This window comes from Muntiacus reevesi, chromosome 2, assembly GCF_963930625.1.
Source record: "Muntiacus reevesi chromosome 2, mMunRee1.1, whole genome shotgun sequence".
NCBI lineage: Eukaryota > Metazoa > Chordata > Mammalia > Artiodactyla > Cervidae > Muntiacus > Muntiacus reevesi.
In genome coordinates this window covers 64,034,118-64,054,829 of record NC_089250.1, presented here as the reverse complement: position 1 = coordinate 64,054,829, position 20,712 = coordinate 64,034,118, and the positions used below count along the sequence as shown (strand labels likewise).

The following is a 20,712-nucleotide window of genomic DNA, read 5'->3' as shown; positions in this document are numbered from 1 at the left end:
CAGCATTTCTTCTAGCCGCCTATTTCAGAGTAGGCCATATTATTACCCTAGAAGGAAGATTTTGTTTTTTCCTGACTTCTTTCTTGTTCTCAGATTTCTTGGGACCACTATCTCATGAAAATGTGTGACACTGAGTTATATTTTTTGTGTTTTTAAGTTTAGCATATTTACAAGAAAGTGCACTAATAAAGTGGACAGACTGATAAAATTTTACCCATGCTCACTCTCTTGACACAAAGTTTTTATCTTTTTAGCTCTCGGGCTTGACAACCAACGTTGTGGACATTATTTTGGCTCATCACTTTGGGCAGGTAAGTGCCTATTCCAGCCAGAAGAGGGGTGTGTTTATTGGCTTGTGTGTAAAGTCTTATTCACCTCAGGAAAGAAAGGGTTCCCTGGAACTCCCTTGATTCCAGTGAGTTAACACTTTCAGTGCCGCGGGAGATGCACATGGCGCCCACCAAAGGCCAGACTCAGGGGAGGGCACTAACTCAGTGGCACCCGGCTCTTGGCGTTTAGAGAGATGAGAGAAGGCAGCTCCCACCCCACCCCCAACCCGTTCCCTGTAAGCTGCACGCCATCTGTTCCTGTTTGACGACATCACGTGCCTCACCAAGCTTCTTTGGAGCCAAAATGAGGTCTGCAAAGAAGGGCTGCACAGAAATAGAGATTTCAGAGAAAATAAAAAACAAACCAAAAGACACCACAGATGTTAGTGCTAAAAGAACCTTTTGTTCAAATCCCATGTCTTTATGGTAAAGAAACTGAAGTCTATAGAGGAAATGCCAATTATGTGGATAGCTGTTGGGTGAAAGAGGTCAGGACCCCAGTCCTCTTTTCAGAGAGAAAGTGAGTTGAGTAACAGAATTCCTGTCCCAATTACACTGTGTTTTTTCTGACACTACCAAAGAATTCTCAGACACCAGCTGGATGTCCTGCAGCTCAGCTCGATGACACGGTCTACCTGAATATTGGTCAGATCCCGCAGATTAGAGCTGAGTGCCAGTCACCGAGCCGCCGCCACTGCTCCCCCTTCCCCCACTTCAGCCACTCCAGGTGGTCACCTGTGCTTCTGGCCAGCCCGCTATAGATCAGAGGTTCCAATAGCCCCCTCCTTGGGTCCAGATTGTTTTCTAGAGCTGCTCACAGAGAAACACTGTATTGACTAGACTGGCTTATTATAAAAGGACCTAGCTCGGGACCAGCTGAATGAGAGAGATGCCCAGAGCAGTTGCACGGAAAGGGGCAGGGAGCTCCCCTGTCCTCTGGAATGCCCGTCTCCCGAGTGGCCGTGCATTCCCCAACCTGGAGCCCTCCCACACCTGTCTTTTGGGGCTTTATGGTGGCTTTGTTACAGACACGTGATTATGTGGCAGTCAGTTCAATATTCACCTCCTTTACACCCCTGCCCCCAGAGAGAAGGGCAGGGTAGGGTTGAAAGTTCCAGCCCCCTACTCACAGGGACTGGTTCCGTGTAGAAGTTACTTAGGGGCTTTCCTAAAATCCCATCATTAACCAAAAAAGATTCTTTATCAGAGCTCCTTGCCAGGAGGGGGATGAAGACCAAGTATATATTTCTTGCTATAAATAACAGCATCACAGATGACCTATGAAGGAGGGAGGGAATGAATGAGCAATGAGTGTGGAGAGCTGCGAGGTATCTGGAGTTGGGATGAAAACTATAAGTAGGAATAATGCATGCTCAACTGTCGCCTATGTATTAAAGGAAAATGGTCAGTGTGGAGAAAATTAACATGAGTACTGAGTACTCATTCTGTGTAAAGTACTTGACAAGTACCTTTTAGGCACAAATTCAGTTCTTTTTTTCACGTGGTTCTATTAAACTTACTTTAAGATGGAAAAACTCAGGGCCAGAGAGGGAACATAACTTGCTACAGTTGTCCAGCTAGCAAGCGGTCTGAATCCAAATTAGGCTCACTCCAAAGTCCATAGTTTTTTCTTTGATTGAGGTTGTATTTCAGCACAATTACAAATTCACACATATATATTTTTAACATTAAAAAAAATTATTTCTTTATTTTTGGCTCTGCTGGGTCTTTGTTGCTTTGTGCGGGCTTTCTCTAGCTCTAGAGTGAACGGGGGCTAGTTTGTTGTGGTGCACAGGCTTCTCATTGTGATGGTTTCTCTTGTTGAAGCATGGGCTTAAGGAGTTGAAGCAGACGGGCTTAGTTGTTTTGCAGCATGTGGCATCTTCCCAGACCAGGGATCAAACTCATGTCCTCTGCATTGGCAGGTGGATTCTTATCAGTTGTGCCACGAGGGAAGTCCCCACATACATTTTAGAGCAGAGGAGTTCTGCAGGGCTTGATACAAAGAATCTGTTACTCACCCCATTTCTGCTTCTTAGAGGTAACCACTTTAATTCTTTTAGCAGATTCTTTGGGTTTTGCCTCATTAATTAAGGTATTATTTATGTTTAATAAAGGACACAAGTATAAGTACATCTCAGTGATCTTTTATACATATACTCACGTCCATCCATCCTAAGTCACTTTAGTCACATCTGACTCTTTGTGACGCTATGGAGCCTGGCAGCTCCTCTGTCCATAGGAGTCTCCAGGCTAGAAGTGGGTTGCTATTTCCTTCTCCAGGGCGTCTTCCTGACCTAGGGATTGAACCCGAATCCCTTATGTCTCCTGCATTGACAGGCAGATTCTTTGCCACTAGCACCACCTGGGAAGCCCATGCTGTCATGTAACCATCACCGAATCAAGATACAGAACATTTCTGTCATCTCAAAAAGCTTCCCTCGTGCCCCTTCCTAATCACTAATTCCCCTCCCCAAACAAGTATTCACTGTTCTGTTACCTCTATAGATTATCTTGCCTGTTCTTGAACGTCATATAAATGTAATTACGTAGTGTACCCTCTAATGGGCCCAGCTTCTTTTGCTCAGTATAGTCTTTGAGATTCAAACCTGTTTTCGTATGCATCAGTAGTTCATTCTTAGATTCTGTGTAGCAGTCCATTGTTATATACCATGAATGTTCCTTTGAGCATTTGAGTTATTTCCAATATTTTGCTTTTGTTTTGCTATTATGAATAAAGCTTCTATGGACAGTCTTCAGTCAGTTCAGTTCGGTCGCTCAGTCGTGTCTGACTGTTTGTGACCCCATGGACTGCAGCACGCCAGGCTTCCCTATCCTTCACCAACTCCCGGAGAATGCTCAAACTCATGTCCATCGAGTTGGTTTTGCTCTGCAACCATCTCATCCTCTGTCGTCCCCTTCTCCTCATGCCTTCAGTCTTTCCCAGCATCAGGGTCTTTTCCTGTGAGTCAGTTCTTTGCATCAGGTGGCCAAAGTGTTGGGAGTTTCAGCTTCAGCATCAGTCCTTCTAATGAATATTCAGTACTGATTTCCTTTAGGATTGACTGATTTGATCTCCTTGCAGTCTAAGGGACTCTCAAGAGTCTTCTCCAACGCCATAGTTCCAAAGCATCCATTCTTTGGTGCTCAGCTTTCTTTATGGTCCAGCTCTCACACCCATACATGACTATTGGAAAAACCATAGCTTTGACTAGACGGACTTTTGTTGGCACAGTAATGTGACTGCTTTTTAACATGCTGTCTAGGTTGGTCATAGCTTTTCTTCCATAAAAAACTTCTGTGAACCTTCTTATATGTGTCTTTTTGGACATAAGCCTCAGTTCTCTTCAGTTGTCTAGCCTCTGTCTCTTTAAATATGCATGTATTTCCACCTGTTGGTTTTTCAGTTGTAGGCATTATCTTTGGCATTCCATTATGAAAGATGATTTGTCTCATATTCACACATACACCAACACCATGTCCCTCATTTATGTTTTCTACTACTCCATCCTTCCAATATAACATGATTTGGATTAGATAAATTTCCAACATTTATACTAGCATATAAATGTTATTCAGAACTGAGCCATGACAGATTTCTTTTTCTATGCATTTCTCCTTTACCAAGTAACAGTGTTAAAATTTTTAAGTAAAGAATACCGGGGGACACTCTAAGGTGATAGTAGCAGGAAAGCAGTGCCATTTTTTTCTTGTTGCTGCGCTGCACGAGGGGCTTTTGTTCAGGGATTGAACTCTCACCCCTTCAGTGGAAGCACAGTCTTAAACTGGACTGCCAGGGAAGTTCCTGGTCTGCCTTTTAAAAATATTTTAGCACAAGAATCAGGACTTGCCATACAGAAGACCTGGTGACACTCATCTCAGCCTCCTTCAGGTCACACTTTCTCCATCCTATGGGCTGTTTCCAGGGCCCAATCAGGGGACAGAAGCTACATGTTTTGAGTAGAGAAAATTTCATGTAATATATCAACTAGTAGAAGGTGGCTTACTTCTTCAAGAGGTGAAAAAGGACTTTGAGGTGTCCAAAAGTAGCAGGTGGAAAAACAGCAGCTACTTCTAGGCTGAGGGGAGGAGAAGCAGGGGGGACAGAGAATATGATGGTTGGATGGAATCACCAACTCAACGGACATGAATTTGAGCAAACTCCAAGAGACAGTGAAGGACTGGGAAGCTTGGCGTGCTGCACTCCTTGGGGTTGCAAAGAGTTGGATACGGCTTAGCGACTGAACAACAGCTCCCCTTAGGCCACGGAAATGTGAACACTGAAGGAACTGAGGACTTAGTTGAGCCCCCACCAGCACGCCTAAGAGTGAGGCCTGTTCACAGGAGGAATGGTTTCCACAGAAAGTACAGCTGGCCAACTGTGAAGGAACTTGCCCAGAGGGTAAGGGCCCTGACTTGTCCACAGAGCCATTCACCAGATGGGGGAGACATTTGTCGAAAATAAGGTCCGAACAGCTGCAGAAGCTACAGAAACTGCAGTTGGATGGGAAGAACCTGGGCCTAGGATGTGGTGATAGCTAGTCTATGAGAATTCTTGAGACCTTGGGCCAGTGACTCCTGTGCTAAATTTTAAACAAAGGACTGGCAAACGGAAAATGTTTTTATTTTTTGCCTGTGCTCGGTCTTTGTTGCTTAGTGTCGGCTCTTCGTTGGGGCTCACAGGCTTTCTCTAGTTTCCACTCACAGGTTTCATTTCCCCACAGCATTTGGGGATCCTGGTTTCCTCAGGGATTGAACCCACGTACTCTGCTTTGGAAGTTGGGTTCTTAATTGCTTGACCTTCAGGAAAGTCCCTGTATTATAAATTTTTTTCTTTTTTTTACTGTTTATCTGGCTGCTTCAAGTCTCCGTTGTGGTATGTGGGATCTTTGTTACGTCCTGCAGATCTTTCGTTATGGCACATGGACTCTGCGTGTAGCACACAGACTTAGTTGCTCCTTGGCATGTGGGATCTTAGTTCCCTGACAGGGATCAACCACCTTCCCTGCATTGCAAGGCAGATTCTTAACTACTGGAACACCAGGAAAGTCTCTCTTTTAACTTTCTTAATGGTGTCCTTTGAAGCACAGTTTTTATTTATTTATTTTATGTATTTGGGTTTAACCTAATGAAAGTACCTTTTTGTTTTGTTTTATTTCGTTTTTGTTGGGGTATAGTGTTGATATACAGTGGTGTGGTAGTTTCAGGTATATAGCGAAGTGAATCTGTTAGATACATATATCTATATAGCCACTCTTTTTTAGATTATTTTCCCATATAGCCTATTACAGAGTGTTGAGTAGAGTTCCCTGTTCTATACAGTAGGCCTTTATTAGTTTCCTACTTTATATATAATAGAAATATGTGTGTGTGTGTTAATCCCCGTCTTCCAGTTTATCTGTTTGCCATCCCGTGGCCCCGGTAACCAGTTTATTTTCTACCTGAAACAAAAGGTTTTAATTTTGATGAAGTCCAGGCTATTTTTTCTTTTGTTGCTTGTACTTTTGGTGTCATATCTAAGAAACCATCACTTAATCCAAAGTCATGAAGATTTACAACTATCCTTTCTATTTAGAGTTTTATACTTACAGCTCTTAACATTTAGGTCTGTGGTCTGTTTTGAGCACGTGGTGTAAAGTTGGACACTAACTTCATTCCTTTGAAAATCCAATTTTCCCAGTACCATTAAAAGACTTTTCTTTGTCCAGTGAGTTGTCTGGGCTCCCTCGTTGAAAACCAGTTGACCATAAATGTAAGGATTTATTTTGGAAGGCTCATTTTTATCTTACTGATATTTGTCTAGCCTTATGCCAGTATCACAGAAGGGCTTCGCAGGTGGTGCAGTGGTAAAGAACTGCCTGCTAGTGCAAGAGATGCAAGGAGACGCAGGTTCGAGCCCTGGGTTGGGCAGATCCTCTGGAGAAGGAAATGGCAACCCACTCCAGTATTCTTGCCTGGAAAATTCCATGGACAGAGAAGCCTGGTGGCCTGCAGTCCACGGGGCTGCAAAGAGTTGAATACAATTGAGCAACTGAGCACACACATACACACATCCCCATAGCACAGTGTCTTGATTACTATAATGATTTCTGTACAGTAAGAACATCCTCACAGTATATACTTATTGTGTGTTTAATTAAAAACATGTGCAAAAAAAAAAAAACATGTGCAGCCACAGACAAGAGGTTGTCACAAGGCTGATGAGTTCATTTAAAATTTAAACAAGTGAATGCATGTGTTACTGCTTTGAAATGGAAGCATATAAGGTTACTATACATTAATGATCTCATCTTCACTAATAAAAATACAATGATAACCCCTTTTTATCTGTCAAATTAGCAGAAGTCAAAAAGAGTAATCATTTATACTAGCAAGGGTGTGGGAAAACTATAAATAAATGAGAAAGCCCCATATGTCCTGATAAGGAGTAACCTCAGTGCAGAATAGTATGTCTGCACACTACAGTTTGTGTTCTAAAGAAATGTGAGTGATGGGGTGCAATTTACACATAACAGCTTTTCCAAGGGAGTTTCGTTAGCACTTAAGCCAGTTTTACCCCTTTTACTTCTGCCCCTTTTTTATCTGAAACTTCTGCTCAAGTTCCTCCTCAGACTTTGAAGGGGGAACTGTAGAGGTCATTTTATCTCTGATTGCAATGTGGTTCCTTTGTTGTCCACTTTTCTTAATATCTTCATTTATCGAGTTTCCTTGGAATGGCTCCCGGACCCTTCGCTTCAGGGACACTCTGATTCTGGTCAGTTTCCTACTGTACTCTTGGCTCACTGTCCCCGTGTAGTAGTGAGAATACTCACACAAGTTCTCCTTCCCTTGGTTTCTCCACAAGGCTTGCTGGTGGTGAACTTTGCACACTGCTTTAGATTAACTGACTCACTCCCCCTGATATATTTTTTCCTCTAGTGTAAACCCTTTTCCTTCTGCTTAAAATTGTCCATATTTACTGGTGTATGTGTATGTCCATATATGTACATATGTACTTATATATACAAAAACCTGGCAACTGGTTCTAGTGGCCTCAGATAAAGCCAGTGAGAATAAGGATCATTGGATAATGGGTAGTAAGGAGGGAAGTTTTCTTTTCACTGATAGACTCTTGTTTCTCTTGAATTTTATACAGGGCTTATAGTCAGTATTCTACAATAATTTTATTTATTGCTTTTTGGCTTCACTGGGTCTTCGTTGCTGCATGCAGGAACTTTCTCTAGTTTTAGCGAGCAGGGCTACTCTTGTTGCAAAGCACAGGCTTTGGAGCAAGAGCTCAGTAGCTGTAGTACACGGGCTTAGTTGCCCCCCATCATGTGAAATCTTCCCAGACCAGGGATTTAACCCATGTCCCCTTCACTGGCAGGCAGACACTGCACTACCAGGGAAGTCCCTGTAATAACTTTAAATGGGACATAATCTATAAAAATTTTGAATCACTATGTGGTACACCTGAAACTAATGTAATATTATAAATAAACTCCACTGCCTCAAAAAAAACCCTGTAATATTGGTAAATAAATGATAAATTGACTTAATAAAATATTAATGGAATATAATATGCAGTTCTAGAGTGTATATTATTAAATAATAGTATATAAATAGATATTACACCCACTATATTGATGAAAATATAGAGAAGTTAATGATGCAGATTTATGACTGATAAGAGAAGTGTTACTTTCCATTTATTTTATACTTTACAGTTCATATTAGCATTTCTTATTTAATCTTTAAAACATCCCTGTCGGGTAACTGGTTATTATCTTCATTTTACAGACAAGACACTGTCTCTGTGAAAGTGGCAGAGCATGAATAAAACACAGATAAGGAAATTAGGGTTCCAAATGGTGAGGTAACCTCAGTTTTACATCTAGTACTGGAATCCAGGTTGAGTGCAGTTTCCACTGTGCTTCGGAGAAGAGGATTCACAGCACAGTCCCAGGTTTTTGTGCTTGACTGGATTACCAACCTTTTCCATCATAGACTCCTTGGAGCCCTCATCCAGCACAGAATATGGTGCCATTCAACCTACCAGGGCCCTAGTAGGCCCTAGGGTCTGCCCCGTCTCCTATAATGGGCAGGGAGCTTTGGCTTTGGGCACTGAGGATGCAAACCAAACAAGATAGATTTGTACTGTAGCTCAGAAGTTCACCTGTGTCTTTTCATTGTTCTAGGAAGAGTTGCAGGCCAACCTGGACCTGATTCAGACCTACAGACTGCATATTGCCCAAGATATCAACCAGGAAAACCTACAGCTCTTCCTGGGTTCCTATAACGGGTACCGTTGTTTCTGTTCCTTCACTTAAATGCAGACGAGGTCTGAGAAGCTAATGGATATTTAAGAGAGAAGCAGGAGGGGAAGTAAGCTGCTTCTTACAATGTTGTGTGATGGGGTTACTTTTGCACTTTCACCATAGTGGAAGAGGAAGAGCTTTCAGATAGATATGAAAACAGCTTTCAAGAATGAATGAACTGAATGCTGTTTCAGGCATATTCACCTACCAGTTGTACTTTTAATATGTTTTGAGACCAAAAGGACCTAAAAGTTATGTAAACACACAAAAACACACAATTTGGGTGACACAGAAAAATGCATGTAGAGGATAGAAGGATAGAAGTTTGAGACCTAAATTCAGTCTCTCTCTGCTGATATTCTGTCATCAGGCAGAAGTGAAACGTGAACAGTAGTAAATTCTCTTTTGTTTCCAAAGTTGTCACATTTCCCCTAGTCACTGAGAGAAGCCTGATTCTTATCTTGGGTCCAGCTTCTCCAGTGAAAATGTTAGCTCCTTCTAGCTTCCTGGTTATATGGAAAAAGACTGAGGAATTGGGTCAGCTGTAACTTACCCAGAGTTACACAGCCAGTAGGAGCAAGGCAAGTATTGAATCCAGTCTCTCTAGCTTCTTCCTCTGTATTACAGAGCCTCCTTATTTTTAGCTGAAATCAGAAAGGATATTAAATACTACAGTAAACTGTAAGTACCAGGAAAATAGTTCCCCTAAAAGGTTCCCCTTAAATTATTCCTAGGGACTTCCCTCATGGTCCAGTGGCTAAGACTCCACCCTCCCAATTCCAGGGTCCCAAGTTTGAGCCCTGGTCAGGGAACTAGATCCTGTGTGATGCAACTGCAGATCCCACGTGTGGCAACTTAGAAGATTGAAAATCCCATGTGCTGCCAGTAAGACCCAGCACAGGCAAATAAATAAAATAAAAACAAATATTTTAAAAAATTATTCCTGTAAAGTAATTGGAAAATTAGACACTTAGGACTTGAGGATTTCAACAGCATTGCTATTAAGTTTTAAATTTGCCTCCTTTCAGCATCCTGCCGAGTTCCTTTTTCCTTCTCTGTTCCACTCAGGATGCCACTAACGAGGCTACTTGTGAACAAAAGCTATAAAATCTCTTCCCTTGTCAGGTGTGAAGGAAAGATAATTTCCAGATTCTTTGATACCTTTGAGTTTTCAGGAAATAACCTGAGTTGCCATGACTTTACCTGAAACGTGCATTGTTTACTTTGTCCCTCTCTAGACGCAAAGACCTGGAGATTGAAAGACCCATTCTGGGACAAAATGATAACAAATCAAAGACTTTAAAGTAAGTCTCTCGATCTGCCCGCTAAGTTGCTAAATACACCTGCCTTTGATAGATGAAGTCTGTTCTGTGGAGTATGTGTGCTCCTAGCTGAGTGTCCTCTTGTTTGCCTTCCCCCAGGTGCTCTACTTTATTGGTGGTAGGTGACAGTTCACCCGCAGTTGAGGCTGTGGTAAGTATGTACTGACATTGTGAAGCTGAGTAAGATGAAATATAAGTTGTTTGTAGCACACTGCTGATGTACTGGAAACAGTTGGCAGATACTAGTTTTCGTTATTTCTGATTATACATATCAGGTTTGTGCTTTGTTATCCAATCTGGAAAAATAATTCCTCATTGATCACTTAGTTTCATCAGAAGGGATCAATAGCGCCCAGACTGTTTTATATGGTACAGTTCATTCGGTGGCAGGTAGTACCACTAAATACTGTTTGCTTATCATCAGATTTCTGACAGCCTTGGCCTTCTGCAGTCACCACAAATCTGGAACCGTTTCAGCAGGTTGGAAGGTTGCTGAGAGCCTGCGTACTTTTCTCTTACCTCTTTCTCAAGTACATAGCACATTGGTAAAAATAATGTGTTCATTGTAGAAAATTGGTAAATAGAAGGACTGGAGGAAAAAAATCACAATCCCGAAGACAAGCCACCATGTTTTTCTTCAATATAGATGTTGTTATTTAATCACTAAGTCATGTCCAACTCTTTTGTGACCCCATGGACTGTAGCCTGCCAGGCTTCTCTGTCCATTGGATTTCCCAGGCAAGAATACTGGAGAGGGTTGCCATTACCTTCTCCAGGGGATCTTCCCGACCCAAGGATCAAACTCACATCTTCTGTATTGGCAGGCAGATTCTTTATCACTGAGCCACCAGGGAAGCCCCTCAACATAGTTTGGATGATACTAAATATACAAGGTTTGGGGACCTGATTACTTAACACTGTACACTATTCAGTCTTGTAAATACACCCTCTTTATATAACTTCATTCTCTTGAATATTTATGATTGTGCACCATTAATAATGTTGCCGTTGAATATCCATACAGAATCTTTGTCTGAATTTTTGATCATTATCCTGGGATGAGATGGAAATCATGTGTCAAAAATCATAAACCTAAAAAAAAAAAAATCATAAACCTTTGTAAGGTTTTTAATGCCTTTTGCCAGATTCCTTTCCAGAAAAGATATAATAGTGTGTTGCTGCTGGCAGTGTAGGAGAGTGCCTATTGCACAGCATGCTGTTCACCACTGGACTTTTCAATTATTAGTAGTTAATTTGGTTAAAAAGTGGCATCCCACTGTTTTAATTTGCACTTCTTTAATTACACATGAAGCTTTCAGTTTTTCATAAGTCTGTTATCATTTTCTTGTCTTTCCCATATATATAACGTAACTTAAGTTTCTGCATGAAAATTATCTGCTTTTCTTTGGCCACCTTCTTTAGCTGAAAAGGTGGAGATACATGTTTTTGATAGATATAAAACATAAATATAAAATATCTATCAAAAACATTTTTTCATGAACATGTGTATTTAACACAGAAAAATAGTATTGTTTATAGAAAATATCCTTAATGAGAATTTTCTAATGATGCTGAGTTGTCTTTCTAAAATTACATGGACTTAAAGTAATGTTACCAATTATTTTTCAAGATTGCATAAGTTGGCCATACATATATGGTCTTTTTCTGATTCCATACTTTCAGTGTGTATAGAGAATAACTTCAAAATGCCATCTGTACCACAAACTAGATGTTCTTCTAGACACATTCAAAATTAACTCCCCTGCCAGAGCCTTTTATCCCCTGAATTGGTAGGGATTAGAGGGCTGTCCATGTGTGGAAGAGCAGGAAGAAACTCCACAAGTTCTAGTCTCTAGCTATTCTTACTCACTTATTCATTCAGTATCATTTTTTGAGCTGCTTCTATTTGCTCAGTGGGCTTCCCTGGTGGTTCAGCAGTAAAGATCTGCCTGCCAATGCAGGAGATGCAGGTTCAATCCTTGGGTCAGGAAGACTCCCCTGGAGAATGAAATGGCAACCCACTCCAGTATTCTTGTCTGGGAAATCCCATGGACAGAGGAGCCTGGCTGGTCATGGGGTCACAAAAGAGTTGGGCATACTTAGTGACTAAACAACAAATATTTGCTCAGTGCTTCTGGAGGATACAAAAATGAATAAGATGGATTCTTAGTAAGACTGCAAGGAGATCAAGCCAGTCAGTCCTAAAGGAGATCAGTCCTGGGTGCTCATTGAAAGGACTGATGCTGAAGCTGAAACTCCAGTGCTTTGGTCACTTGATGTGAAGAAGTGGCTCATTGGAAAAGATCCTGATGGAAAAGGAGGAGGAGAAGGGGACGACAGAGGATGAGATGGTTAGGTAACATGACCGATTCAATGGACATAAATTTGAGCAGACTCTGGGAGACAGTGTAGGACAGGGAAGCCTGACCTGCTGCAGTCCATGGGGTCACAAAGAGTTAGACACGATTGAGCATCTGAATTGAACTGGAGTCTTAGCAGTTGGACCTGGGGAGAAAGTAGACATGTCAAAAACCAACCATTGTTCTTGGCCTGCTAGATACTGAGCCTTCGTCTTGCACAGTTACAGAAATTACAAAGTGATGCTTTATTATATTAAATAATATTTTTAAAAAAGCATGCTTTATTATATTAAATACAGACTTAAGAGTCATTCTTCTAGAAGATACTTATTGTATATCTAGTGTGTTCTCAGCACTTTGCCTGGCATTTAGGGATCAAGTTTCTACATTCTTCTTTTTTTGTTGTTGTTGTTGGGCTTGGTCTTAGTTTCTGCTCTCGAGCTTTCTCTAGTTGCAGAGAGCGTGTCTACTCTAGTGGTGCATGGGCTTCTTTTGTTGTGGACCACAGGCTCTAGGTGCTTGGGTTTCAGTAGTTGCAACACAGGGGCTCATTAGCGGTGGCTCATGGGCTCTAGAGCATGGGCTCAATAGTTATGGCGTACAAGCTTGGTTGCTTTGCAACATGTGGTATCTTCCCAGACCAGGGATTGAACCTGTGTCCCCTGCATTGGCAGGCGGATTCTTACCGAGTATGCTAACAAGGAAGTCCTACATTCTGCCTTTTAGAGCATATTCTGTAGTAAGTAAACATGTACGTTTACTGCCTGCATTGGCATTTGTATAAAGAAAAAACCCTGACTTGATGATCCTGGCTTTTAGTTCATCCACTGATTTTAGAAGTTTTGAGTACCCACCCATCAGCCATCCCCAGAGTAAGCATTCAGCTGGATTACTGGTTCTTGCCTAGGTAATTTTCACGACTCCTTAATTGACTCGCTGCCTCTGTGGTCTGTCATACTGGCCACTGCTGGTTATTTTCCTGAAACAATTCACATCCCATCACCTCAGAAACCCTCTGTGACTTCTTGCCTTCCACAGTCAGCTCAAGTTTTCTCACCCTCTCCCTGCAGTTTATCCTCACACCATATGCTGGTCTCTGTAACCCCACACATGCCCAGCATACTCACCTTGCATCCCCTGGGTCTTTGCTTCTGCTTCCCTCTGACTCTGGAAGCCTTCAAATGCCCACCCCTTCTTACTCTAGCTGTAGAAATCCTGTTTATCTTTCTATTCTCACTCAGCTCAGAAGTGAAGTTTTCAAGTACTCTCATTCTGCCTTGGGCTTCCCTAGTGGCTCAGCAGTCAAGAATCTGCCTGCAATTCAGGAGACACAGGGGTTTGATCCCCAGGTTGGGAAGATCCCTTTTAAAGACTCTACTTGTAATGGATCCAGAAAACGAACTTAGCCAGATTTTTAGATCTACTAAGAAATACAAGATATAAAGTATATCATGTAAATATATCTCCCATTTTTTATTTTGGTAATTTCTTTGACTGATTCAACCAAAACTTGGGTTTCTCCCAGCTGAGCTTCTTGAAAGATCCTCCATGTGCCAAGCTATTTTGTATTTAGCAGTTCATAAAATTGTCTTTCCCTGTTTTTTTTTTAGGTTGAATGCAATTCTCGCCTGAATCCTGTAAATACAACTTTGCTAAAGGTAATGTTTTTCCTTTCCTCACTGCCAGCCATTAGTGAGTAAATTATATGTGGTTCAGATCACTTTATTTCTGGAATAGTTGCCCAGAAACAAGGAAAACTTCTTTCCCTCATTCTCTTTTTTTAAAAAAAAAATTTTTTTCCTGAATATAGTCTCAGTATAGAAAATTGGAAAATAGAAAAAAGAGTGGAAATATAGAAAGAATAAAATAAAATTACTCCTAATCCTGCCACCCACAGGGGTTACCCTCTGGTAAAAAATATATATATATATATTGGTTTGTTTCCTGGGTGGTGAGGGGCTGTACTGGGTCTTCGTTGCGGTGGATGGACTTCTTCTATTGTGGAGCAGAGGCTCTGGAGCACATGGGTTCAGTAGTTGTGGTGCTCAGGTTTAGTTGCTCTGCAGTAGGTGGGAACCCAATTCCCTGACCAGGGATCAAACCCTTCATCCCCTGTGTTAGAAGGGGTATTCTTAACCACTGAACCCCTGGAGAAATCCCTCTTATTCTCCTATTCATTTTTAAATCATTAAGATTATAGGCTCTTTCTAGCCCTGTGTCTGTTTTCCTCAACTTTTTGACATGTAAACATCTTCCTGTGTCATTGAAAACTTCATAAGCATTATTTAATGTTGTGAAATACTAGATAATGGATGGAAATTCTTTATAAGCTAAATTCCCTTGTATGGGTAAGAAAGTTTTCCAGTAGCATTGTCACAATGAGAGTAGATGCGTTTTCTGGAGCCTGTAGTGGAATATTTAAGGGCCTGACCTCCTGGTCTGAATTTGTATTACAGTATATTTAAGTGCTAAACTTATGTTGCTTACTGCTGCTTTCTCAGCCTGAAAGACCTCTGCTTTCTTCTCTTTTTCTTTGAAGTGCAGTTAAAAGGGGAGTGCTGCCACTGTAAGCAGCCCATAGTTCCTGGAAATAAAACACGAGGTTAACTTTCTGATGTGACAAAACTCAGAGTGTTCTAGGGTCCAGGTGATTGATGAACTAGTTAAAACATGAAATTTTTTTTTTATAAGTATGTGGTTTCAGATTAGCCTTTCAGTGCAGGTTTGAATCAGTTTTCTAAAAGTGCAGAACTGAACTTTACAGTAGCCACAGGTGTGCTTATTTCTGGGCAGAAATGCCCATCCCACAGCAGCGTGATGGAGTTCATTCTCTGTTTGATAGGTATCCAGCTCGGAAATAGTTCTTTCCAGTACTGTCTCTGCGTATGAGAACTGTTTTACTGATTCTAATCATATTTTGACTCCTAAACTTCATGAAAATAACAGCCTGGGCTAATTAAGTCTGTTTTATACTTAAATCAGGTTAAATGTTTGTTCCTGATCTTATACTTAGAATTTTCAGGTAACTGACTATTCCTTATTAACCTCAGATTTGTGTGCCTCCTGTGGCATTCCCATCTGCAGAATAACAGTCCAGCCTCAAAGTTTTCATGTTAGTGAAGGTTTCCTGAGGTTCCTGTCTCTTTTCTAAAATGTGCCTGGATACGCTACTCTGTGAGTGTGGGAAACCTCACAAGTGGAAGGAAGAAGGTGGCCTTATGATTGACCATTGTGCCCCAGAAGCAGCGTCCTCTGCGGATTGGCAGAGTATGCATCTCCGGGGCTTGTTAGAAATGCAAGTTCTTGAGCCCTGCTCCAAAGCTATTAAATAAGAATCCCTCAGGCAGGAACTTGGAGTTATAATAAGCCCTCGTGGTTATTCCCATGCATGATAACAAAGCCCTACTCTAGAAATTTTTGTGCAGATGACAGTAATCAGTGTGTAAAGATTTATGAAGTGAGAGAGAGCCTCGTCACTTCCAGCAGTGAAATTAAAGTGGCTGACCAAGCAGGTTGGCTGAATGCAGCATCAGTGCCTGATCGTAGACCTCCCCTTAGTCATGAAGTGGAGACAGTGTAGAGTTGAGAGGGAACTTTCAAGAGTTTGGTGCCCTGAGAAGTAGGTGTCACACTGCTTGAGGACTCTGAAAGTAAATCCTCCAGGTAGAGGCAGAACCAAAGTAGTAGTTAACTTTATTATCACTTGAGTGGAAAATTCCTGACATGGACCTGAAAGCCAGGCCCTGCACTACTGATTAATAAACAGTTAATAATCTTTCAGAATTATATCCAAAGTTATTGCTAGAATTTAGGTCTGTGTATAAGAGCACATTGAGGACAGACTTCCCTGGTGGCTCAGTGGTAAAGAATTTGCCTGCCGTTGAAGGGGGGATATGGTTCAATCCTTGATCTGAGAGGATCCCACATGCCATGAAGCAGCTAAGCCCGTGCGCTACAACTACTGAAGCCCACAAACCCTAGAGCCCACAGCAAGAGAAGCCACCGCAATGAGAGGCCTGCGTTCTACAACTGGAGAGTAGCCCCCGCTTTCCACAACTAGAGAAAGCATGAGTGCAGCAATGAAGACCCAGTGCAACCAAAAATAAATAAATTAATTAAAAAACAAAAAGAGTGCATTGAGAAGATGGACACTGGGGTGCAGTTAAACATTGAATTAAGGAACCTAAAATTTGACTCTGTCCTGTTTGACAGGACCCTGGATATTCAGAGCATTTCCCTTAAGTGTATTCAGTTCTCAGGTGACTTATATGTTTTTCCCTTCTAGATGGCAGACTGTGGTGGACTACCCCAAGTAGTTCAGGTAAGGAGACTTTTTTTAAAAAGCACCCATTTGATTTCAGCTCTCTGTCCGTGCAATGATTAATAGCTTTTTCTTTTGTGTCCCTAGCCTGGGAAGCTCACCGAGGCCTTCAAGTACTTTTTGCAGGGAATGGGCTACAGTGAGTAGTATACAACTTTCTATTCTAACCAAGATTTATTGATAAATGGGGTCATTTTGGCATCTGAGGAGCACTCAGTTCTCAGGGCATAACCTCTGTGCTAGCCAGGCTGAAGCCAAGTAGAAACCAAAATTTTTTATGAAAGATTATTCTGTGCATATATACAAAGATGAGCTAATGCTTACTGAGCAGTTACTTTGTGCCAGGCACTCTGTATTCTTAACCTTAAAAGGTAAGTTCTGCTATTAGTCCCATTTTATGGAAGAGGAAGTTGAGGCTTAGAGGCTAAGCATGTTTCTCAGGATAACAATTCAGCTGCAGAGCCATGATTCAAACCCTGGCAGTCTAACTACAGAGTCCACATGTTCAACCACTGAAGCTTCGGCAGTCCTGGCTGTGAATCTGAGGTTGTTACTTCCATTTGAACTTAGATGGATGACTCCTGGCCTAGAGAAACAAGTTAAATCAGTGAAGTCTGCCCCCGACAGGAGACAGACTTGCAGTGTTTCAGAGTGAATCCAAGGATGTGTCGTATCATGTGCCACCGTCTTGGTCTCTTGTATTGTGAGACCCCTGAGCTTTCTCATTTGTCCCAGGATGATCCTCACTGTCTCCTTTCTTGGAGTTTTAAAAAAGGAAAAAAACCCTTCTACCCAGGTACAGAGCTCTGTATCCAGTAGGGTGATTTTTCTCCTGTCTTTGGTGTCAGTGTGATTAATAACCCCTGGGCAGCCGCTCTAGGCAGCAGCTGGACCCCTGGGTACAGCCCTGTACCTGGCAGGCAGCCCGTGTATGTCTCGTCTGGAGTGGCCGTGTCATCCCCATCTGTGAGCCACTACCAACCGAGCCCACACCCCTGTCCCTCTGGCTCTCTGGGAGGAGCGGAAGTCCCTCTCCTTTCCTAGGAAGCAGTTCATCCAGGCAAGTTGGCTGTTTATAGTGAGGGAAAAGCAGTTGCCTTTGATTAGTTGAGAGAAGTACCGTCCGAGATGTTATTGAAGCATCAGTTGGCCTTCCCTCCTTTCTGGGACCTTAGAATAAAACTTCACCCCTGGCTTAGTTTGTTCTGTCAGTGTCTGCCAGGTAGCCAAGTTTACCACTTGGCACTCTTGGGTCACTAACCTGCCTTTTCCTGTGTCCATCCTGCTTCCAGTCCCGTATGTGCAGCTCAGTCACCTGAGCACCGAGTCAGGTACCTTCCTCTGTGCTGGCCCCGCGCCCGCCTCCCAGCCATGCTCTCCTGGCTGCACTGGCTGCCCGCAGCATGTCCGTGGTTTCCCTGTGCAGTGAGAGCCCGATAGAACGCGGCTCATTGTGCCCCGAGAGAGTTAGCCTGCCGGTCCAGCCCTGGTCCCCCAGGAGTAAAGGGATGGGTTGTAACAGCCAGGGTCACAGCAGCAGCTGAAACTTCACAGGGAGCCCTTCTTCCACCACCACCACCTACTGAGTGATCCTTGAGTTAACTCCCAGACACAGGGTTCTCAATTACGAGGGTCGGAGCCTATGCCCGGAGAATGCAGGTACTGACATCTTCTGACCCTGGCATTGAAATGACAGCTGGAGGAGTGGCTCCTTCTAAGACTAGAAGGACAGGCAGGGATGTAGGCCAGGTTAGGCCCTTTCCTAGCCAAGCTGGAAGGACTTAGAGCCAGAGCAGTGGCACAACAGACGTCTGACTTAAATAGACCCCCGGTGGGTTTTCTCGCAGTCAGTCTGCACCTCAGTGCCTGTGCAGAGGCCAGCTCCAGGCCCACCTGCCCTCCCTGCTCCTCACCTGCCTACATGTCTCCTCCCCAGGTAGCAAGGGTCACCTGTGGACACGGATGGTAGTCTTGTTATATCGGGCTTGCACTGTGTGTGTGAAACACCTTCGTACTTGTGTGGTGTGGTTTGTCTTTCTTTGGTTTAGTCTTGCATGCATCGCAGGTTTTGGTTACCTGTTTGGGTTCCCAAAGCCTGCTTCCTAATCACTGTATTGATGGCATGGGCATATCTAAGAGGTTATACTCTGCACTTAGTTTACCCATTGTTCTGCTATAGACTAGAACCATCTGAGATTTCAGCCAGATCCAGAGGATTAAAGCAGCCTTGCCTAGAGCCCCTCACCTAGAGCAAAGTGGGATGGCTGTGTCTCGTCCTGGTGTCACCTTAGATGATGGGTTGGGAAAGCTACATGTAAAGCCTTTGGTGAAACTTCTGGATTAGCTGAGCTTAACCACAGCTCTATCCTCTAGTCCTCTCCGTTCTCTCTTACAGTCCCATCTGCCAGCATGACCCGGCTCGCCCGATCCCGAACCCACTCCACCTCAAGTAGCATCGGCTCTGGAGAAAGTGCCTTCAGCCGATCTGTTGCCAGCACTCAGTCAGACGGAACTCAAGAATCCTCTGAGTCCCCTGATGTTCTGGACAGACACCAGACCATGGAGGTGTCCTGCTAAGCAAATGCTCCTCCCCAGGACCATGCAAGTCCATCCTCCTTCAAACAGCCACTCCATAATATAACACTTCATCCAGCAACCTGGCATCTATCTTTAACTCCTGCATGGCCACTGACTCTCTCTTTCTGGTATCCTGGATTTATCATCCTCTCTGCCTGCCCACCCCCCTTTTTGTATGTACCAAGAACCACTTCCATGCCATTTCTGTAACATTCCAGCCTCTTTAGCTGATCCGATCTCCATATCTTCTCTTACCAGCTTTTCCCTGTGCTTTCCCAACTATGTATCTAAGATTCTTTGATCCTGACGTATGTGTGTGAGCACGCGTGTCTGTGTTTGTGTGTGCATAGTTTTGTGATTTTAGACATGCTTTCTTGTAGAGCTTCTGCAGACAAAAACAAAAAAAGGGACTCTTTTTTTGCATTTTCAGTGGTGTTTTTAGGAGAAATATGCAGAACAGGTTTCTAGGTTGAGTAGGCCATTACATTCTCTTTCGGTTCCTTACTGATGGTCAAGATTTGCGAAGTGACTTCAGGAGAGAGCAGATCTGAGGAAGGTAGAAAATCATAATTCCTGTTTGGACAGTTGATTATGACCAACAGAAGGAAGCCTGTTACATAGAGAAGCAGACCAGGTGGCCAGCCACCTTCTCCTGTCCAATTGAATTCATGTATCTTACAAATAAAAGGAAGGGATATGTTCTCTTAGAAGCCCATGAACAATGACATTCTGATGCAATATGGCATTTTTCTGAAGGAATGAGTGTGGCTTAATTATTAGACTCTCTTAGCGCAGGAAGGTGGAAAACGAAATTCCAGGCCTCTGCTCTGTCAGAGCAAAATTGGTCTCTCTGCAGTGTCCGATGCCACACACCAGACATCAGAAGGAGGCGCCTCCCAGGAGAAGAACTCTCCATCTCTCCATCCCCCCAGAAGGGAGAAGTATGGCCTGAAAATTATATAGATGTTGAGAAAATGGCTGGAGAGAGAGGAACAGACAGCATAATATGATGCTTTATAAGTATAACCTTAATTTCAGAAGACTTAATGGAGCCTAAATGAAAGATAGAACCCATTTCTCAGAAAGTTAATCCTGTGAACTCCCTCTTGTAAGAGGGAAGGGGCCATAAGGGCACCCCATCCAGGTAGAATTGTGTTTGGTCTGCTGCTATATGAGGGGGTCACAGCCACCCAGAGAGTGTCTCCAGGAGGAGTGTGAAAACAGTTGCCACCCAGTAAGGGTCCCGCTTTGACAGCACAGAGATGTCAGCTCAGGGTTACACAATTTCAGTCCTAGGAAGGGGCTTTTCAGACATAGCATTCGCTTTCTGCTCAGATAGGGAATGCATCACTCTGCCAGAGTACGACTTTTTACAGATGACGAAATAAAGCTGTATATGTCTCATTGTTACCCAGTGGCTGGTGTGACTTCTCTCAAGCCACTTCCTGGGGCTCTGGTGGGGACTGCACATGGGCTTCATACTGGGCCACATACCTGATGATTATC

General features: G+C 42.9%; 1 protein-coding gene across 1 annotated transcript in view; it reads left to right on the top strand.

Moving 5' to 3' along the window:
* NDRG3 (NDRG family member 3) overlaps positions 1-20,616 on the top strand; it is a 61,117-nt gene extending 40,501 nt beyond the window's left edge. Inside the window, exons 9-16 of the mRNA XM_065921947.1 lie at positions 255-311; positions 8,507-8,610; positions 9,865-9,930; positions 10,048-10,099; positions 13,919-13,966; positions 16,594-16,629; positions 16,717-16,768; positions 19,025-20,616. Of these exons, the coding sequence (XP_065778019.1) occupies positions 255-311; positions 8,507-8,610; positions 9,865-9,930; positions 10,048-10,099; positions 13,919-13,966; positions 16,594-16,629; positions 16,717-16,768; positions 19,025-19,206 (597 nt within the window). The 3' untranslated portion in view covers positions 19,207-20,616. The remainder of the gene's footprint in view (positions 1-254; positions 312-8,506; positions 8,611-9,864; positions 9,931-10,047; positions 10,100-13,918; positions 13,967-16,593; positions 16,630-16,716; positions 16,769-19,024) is intronic.
* The last annotated feature ends 96 nt before the right edge of the window (positions 20,617-20,712 follow it).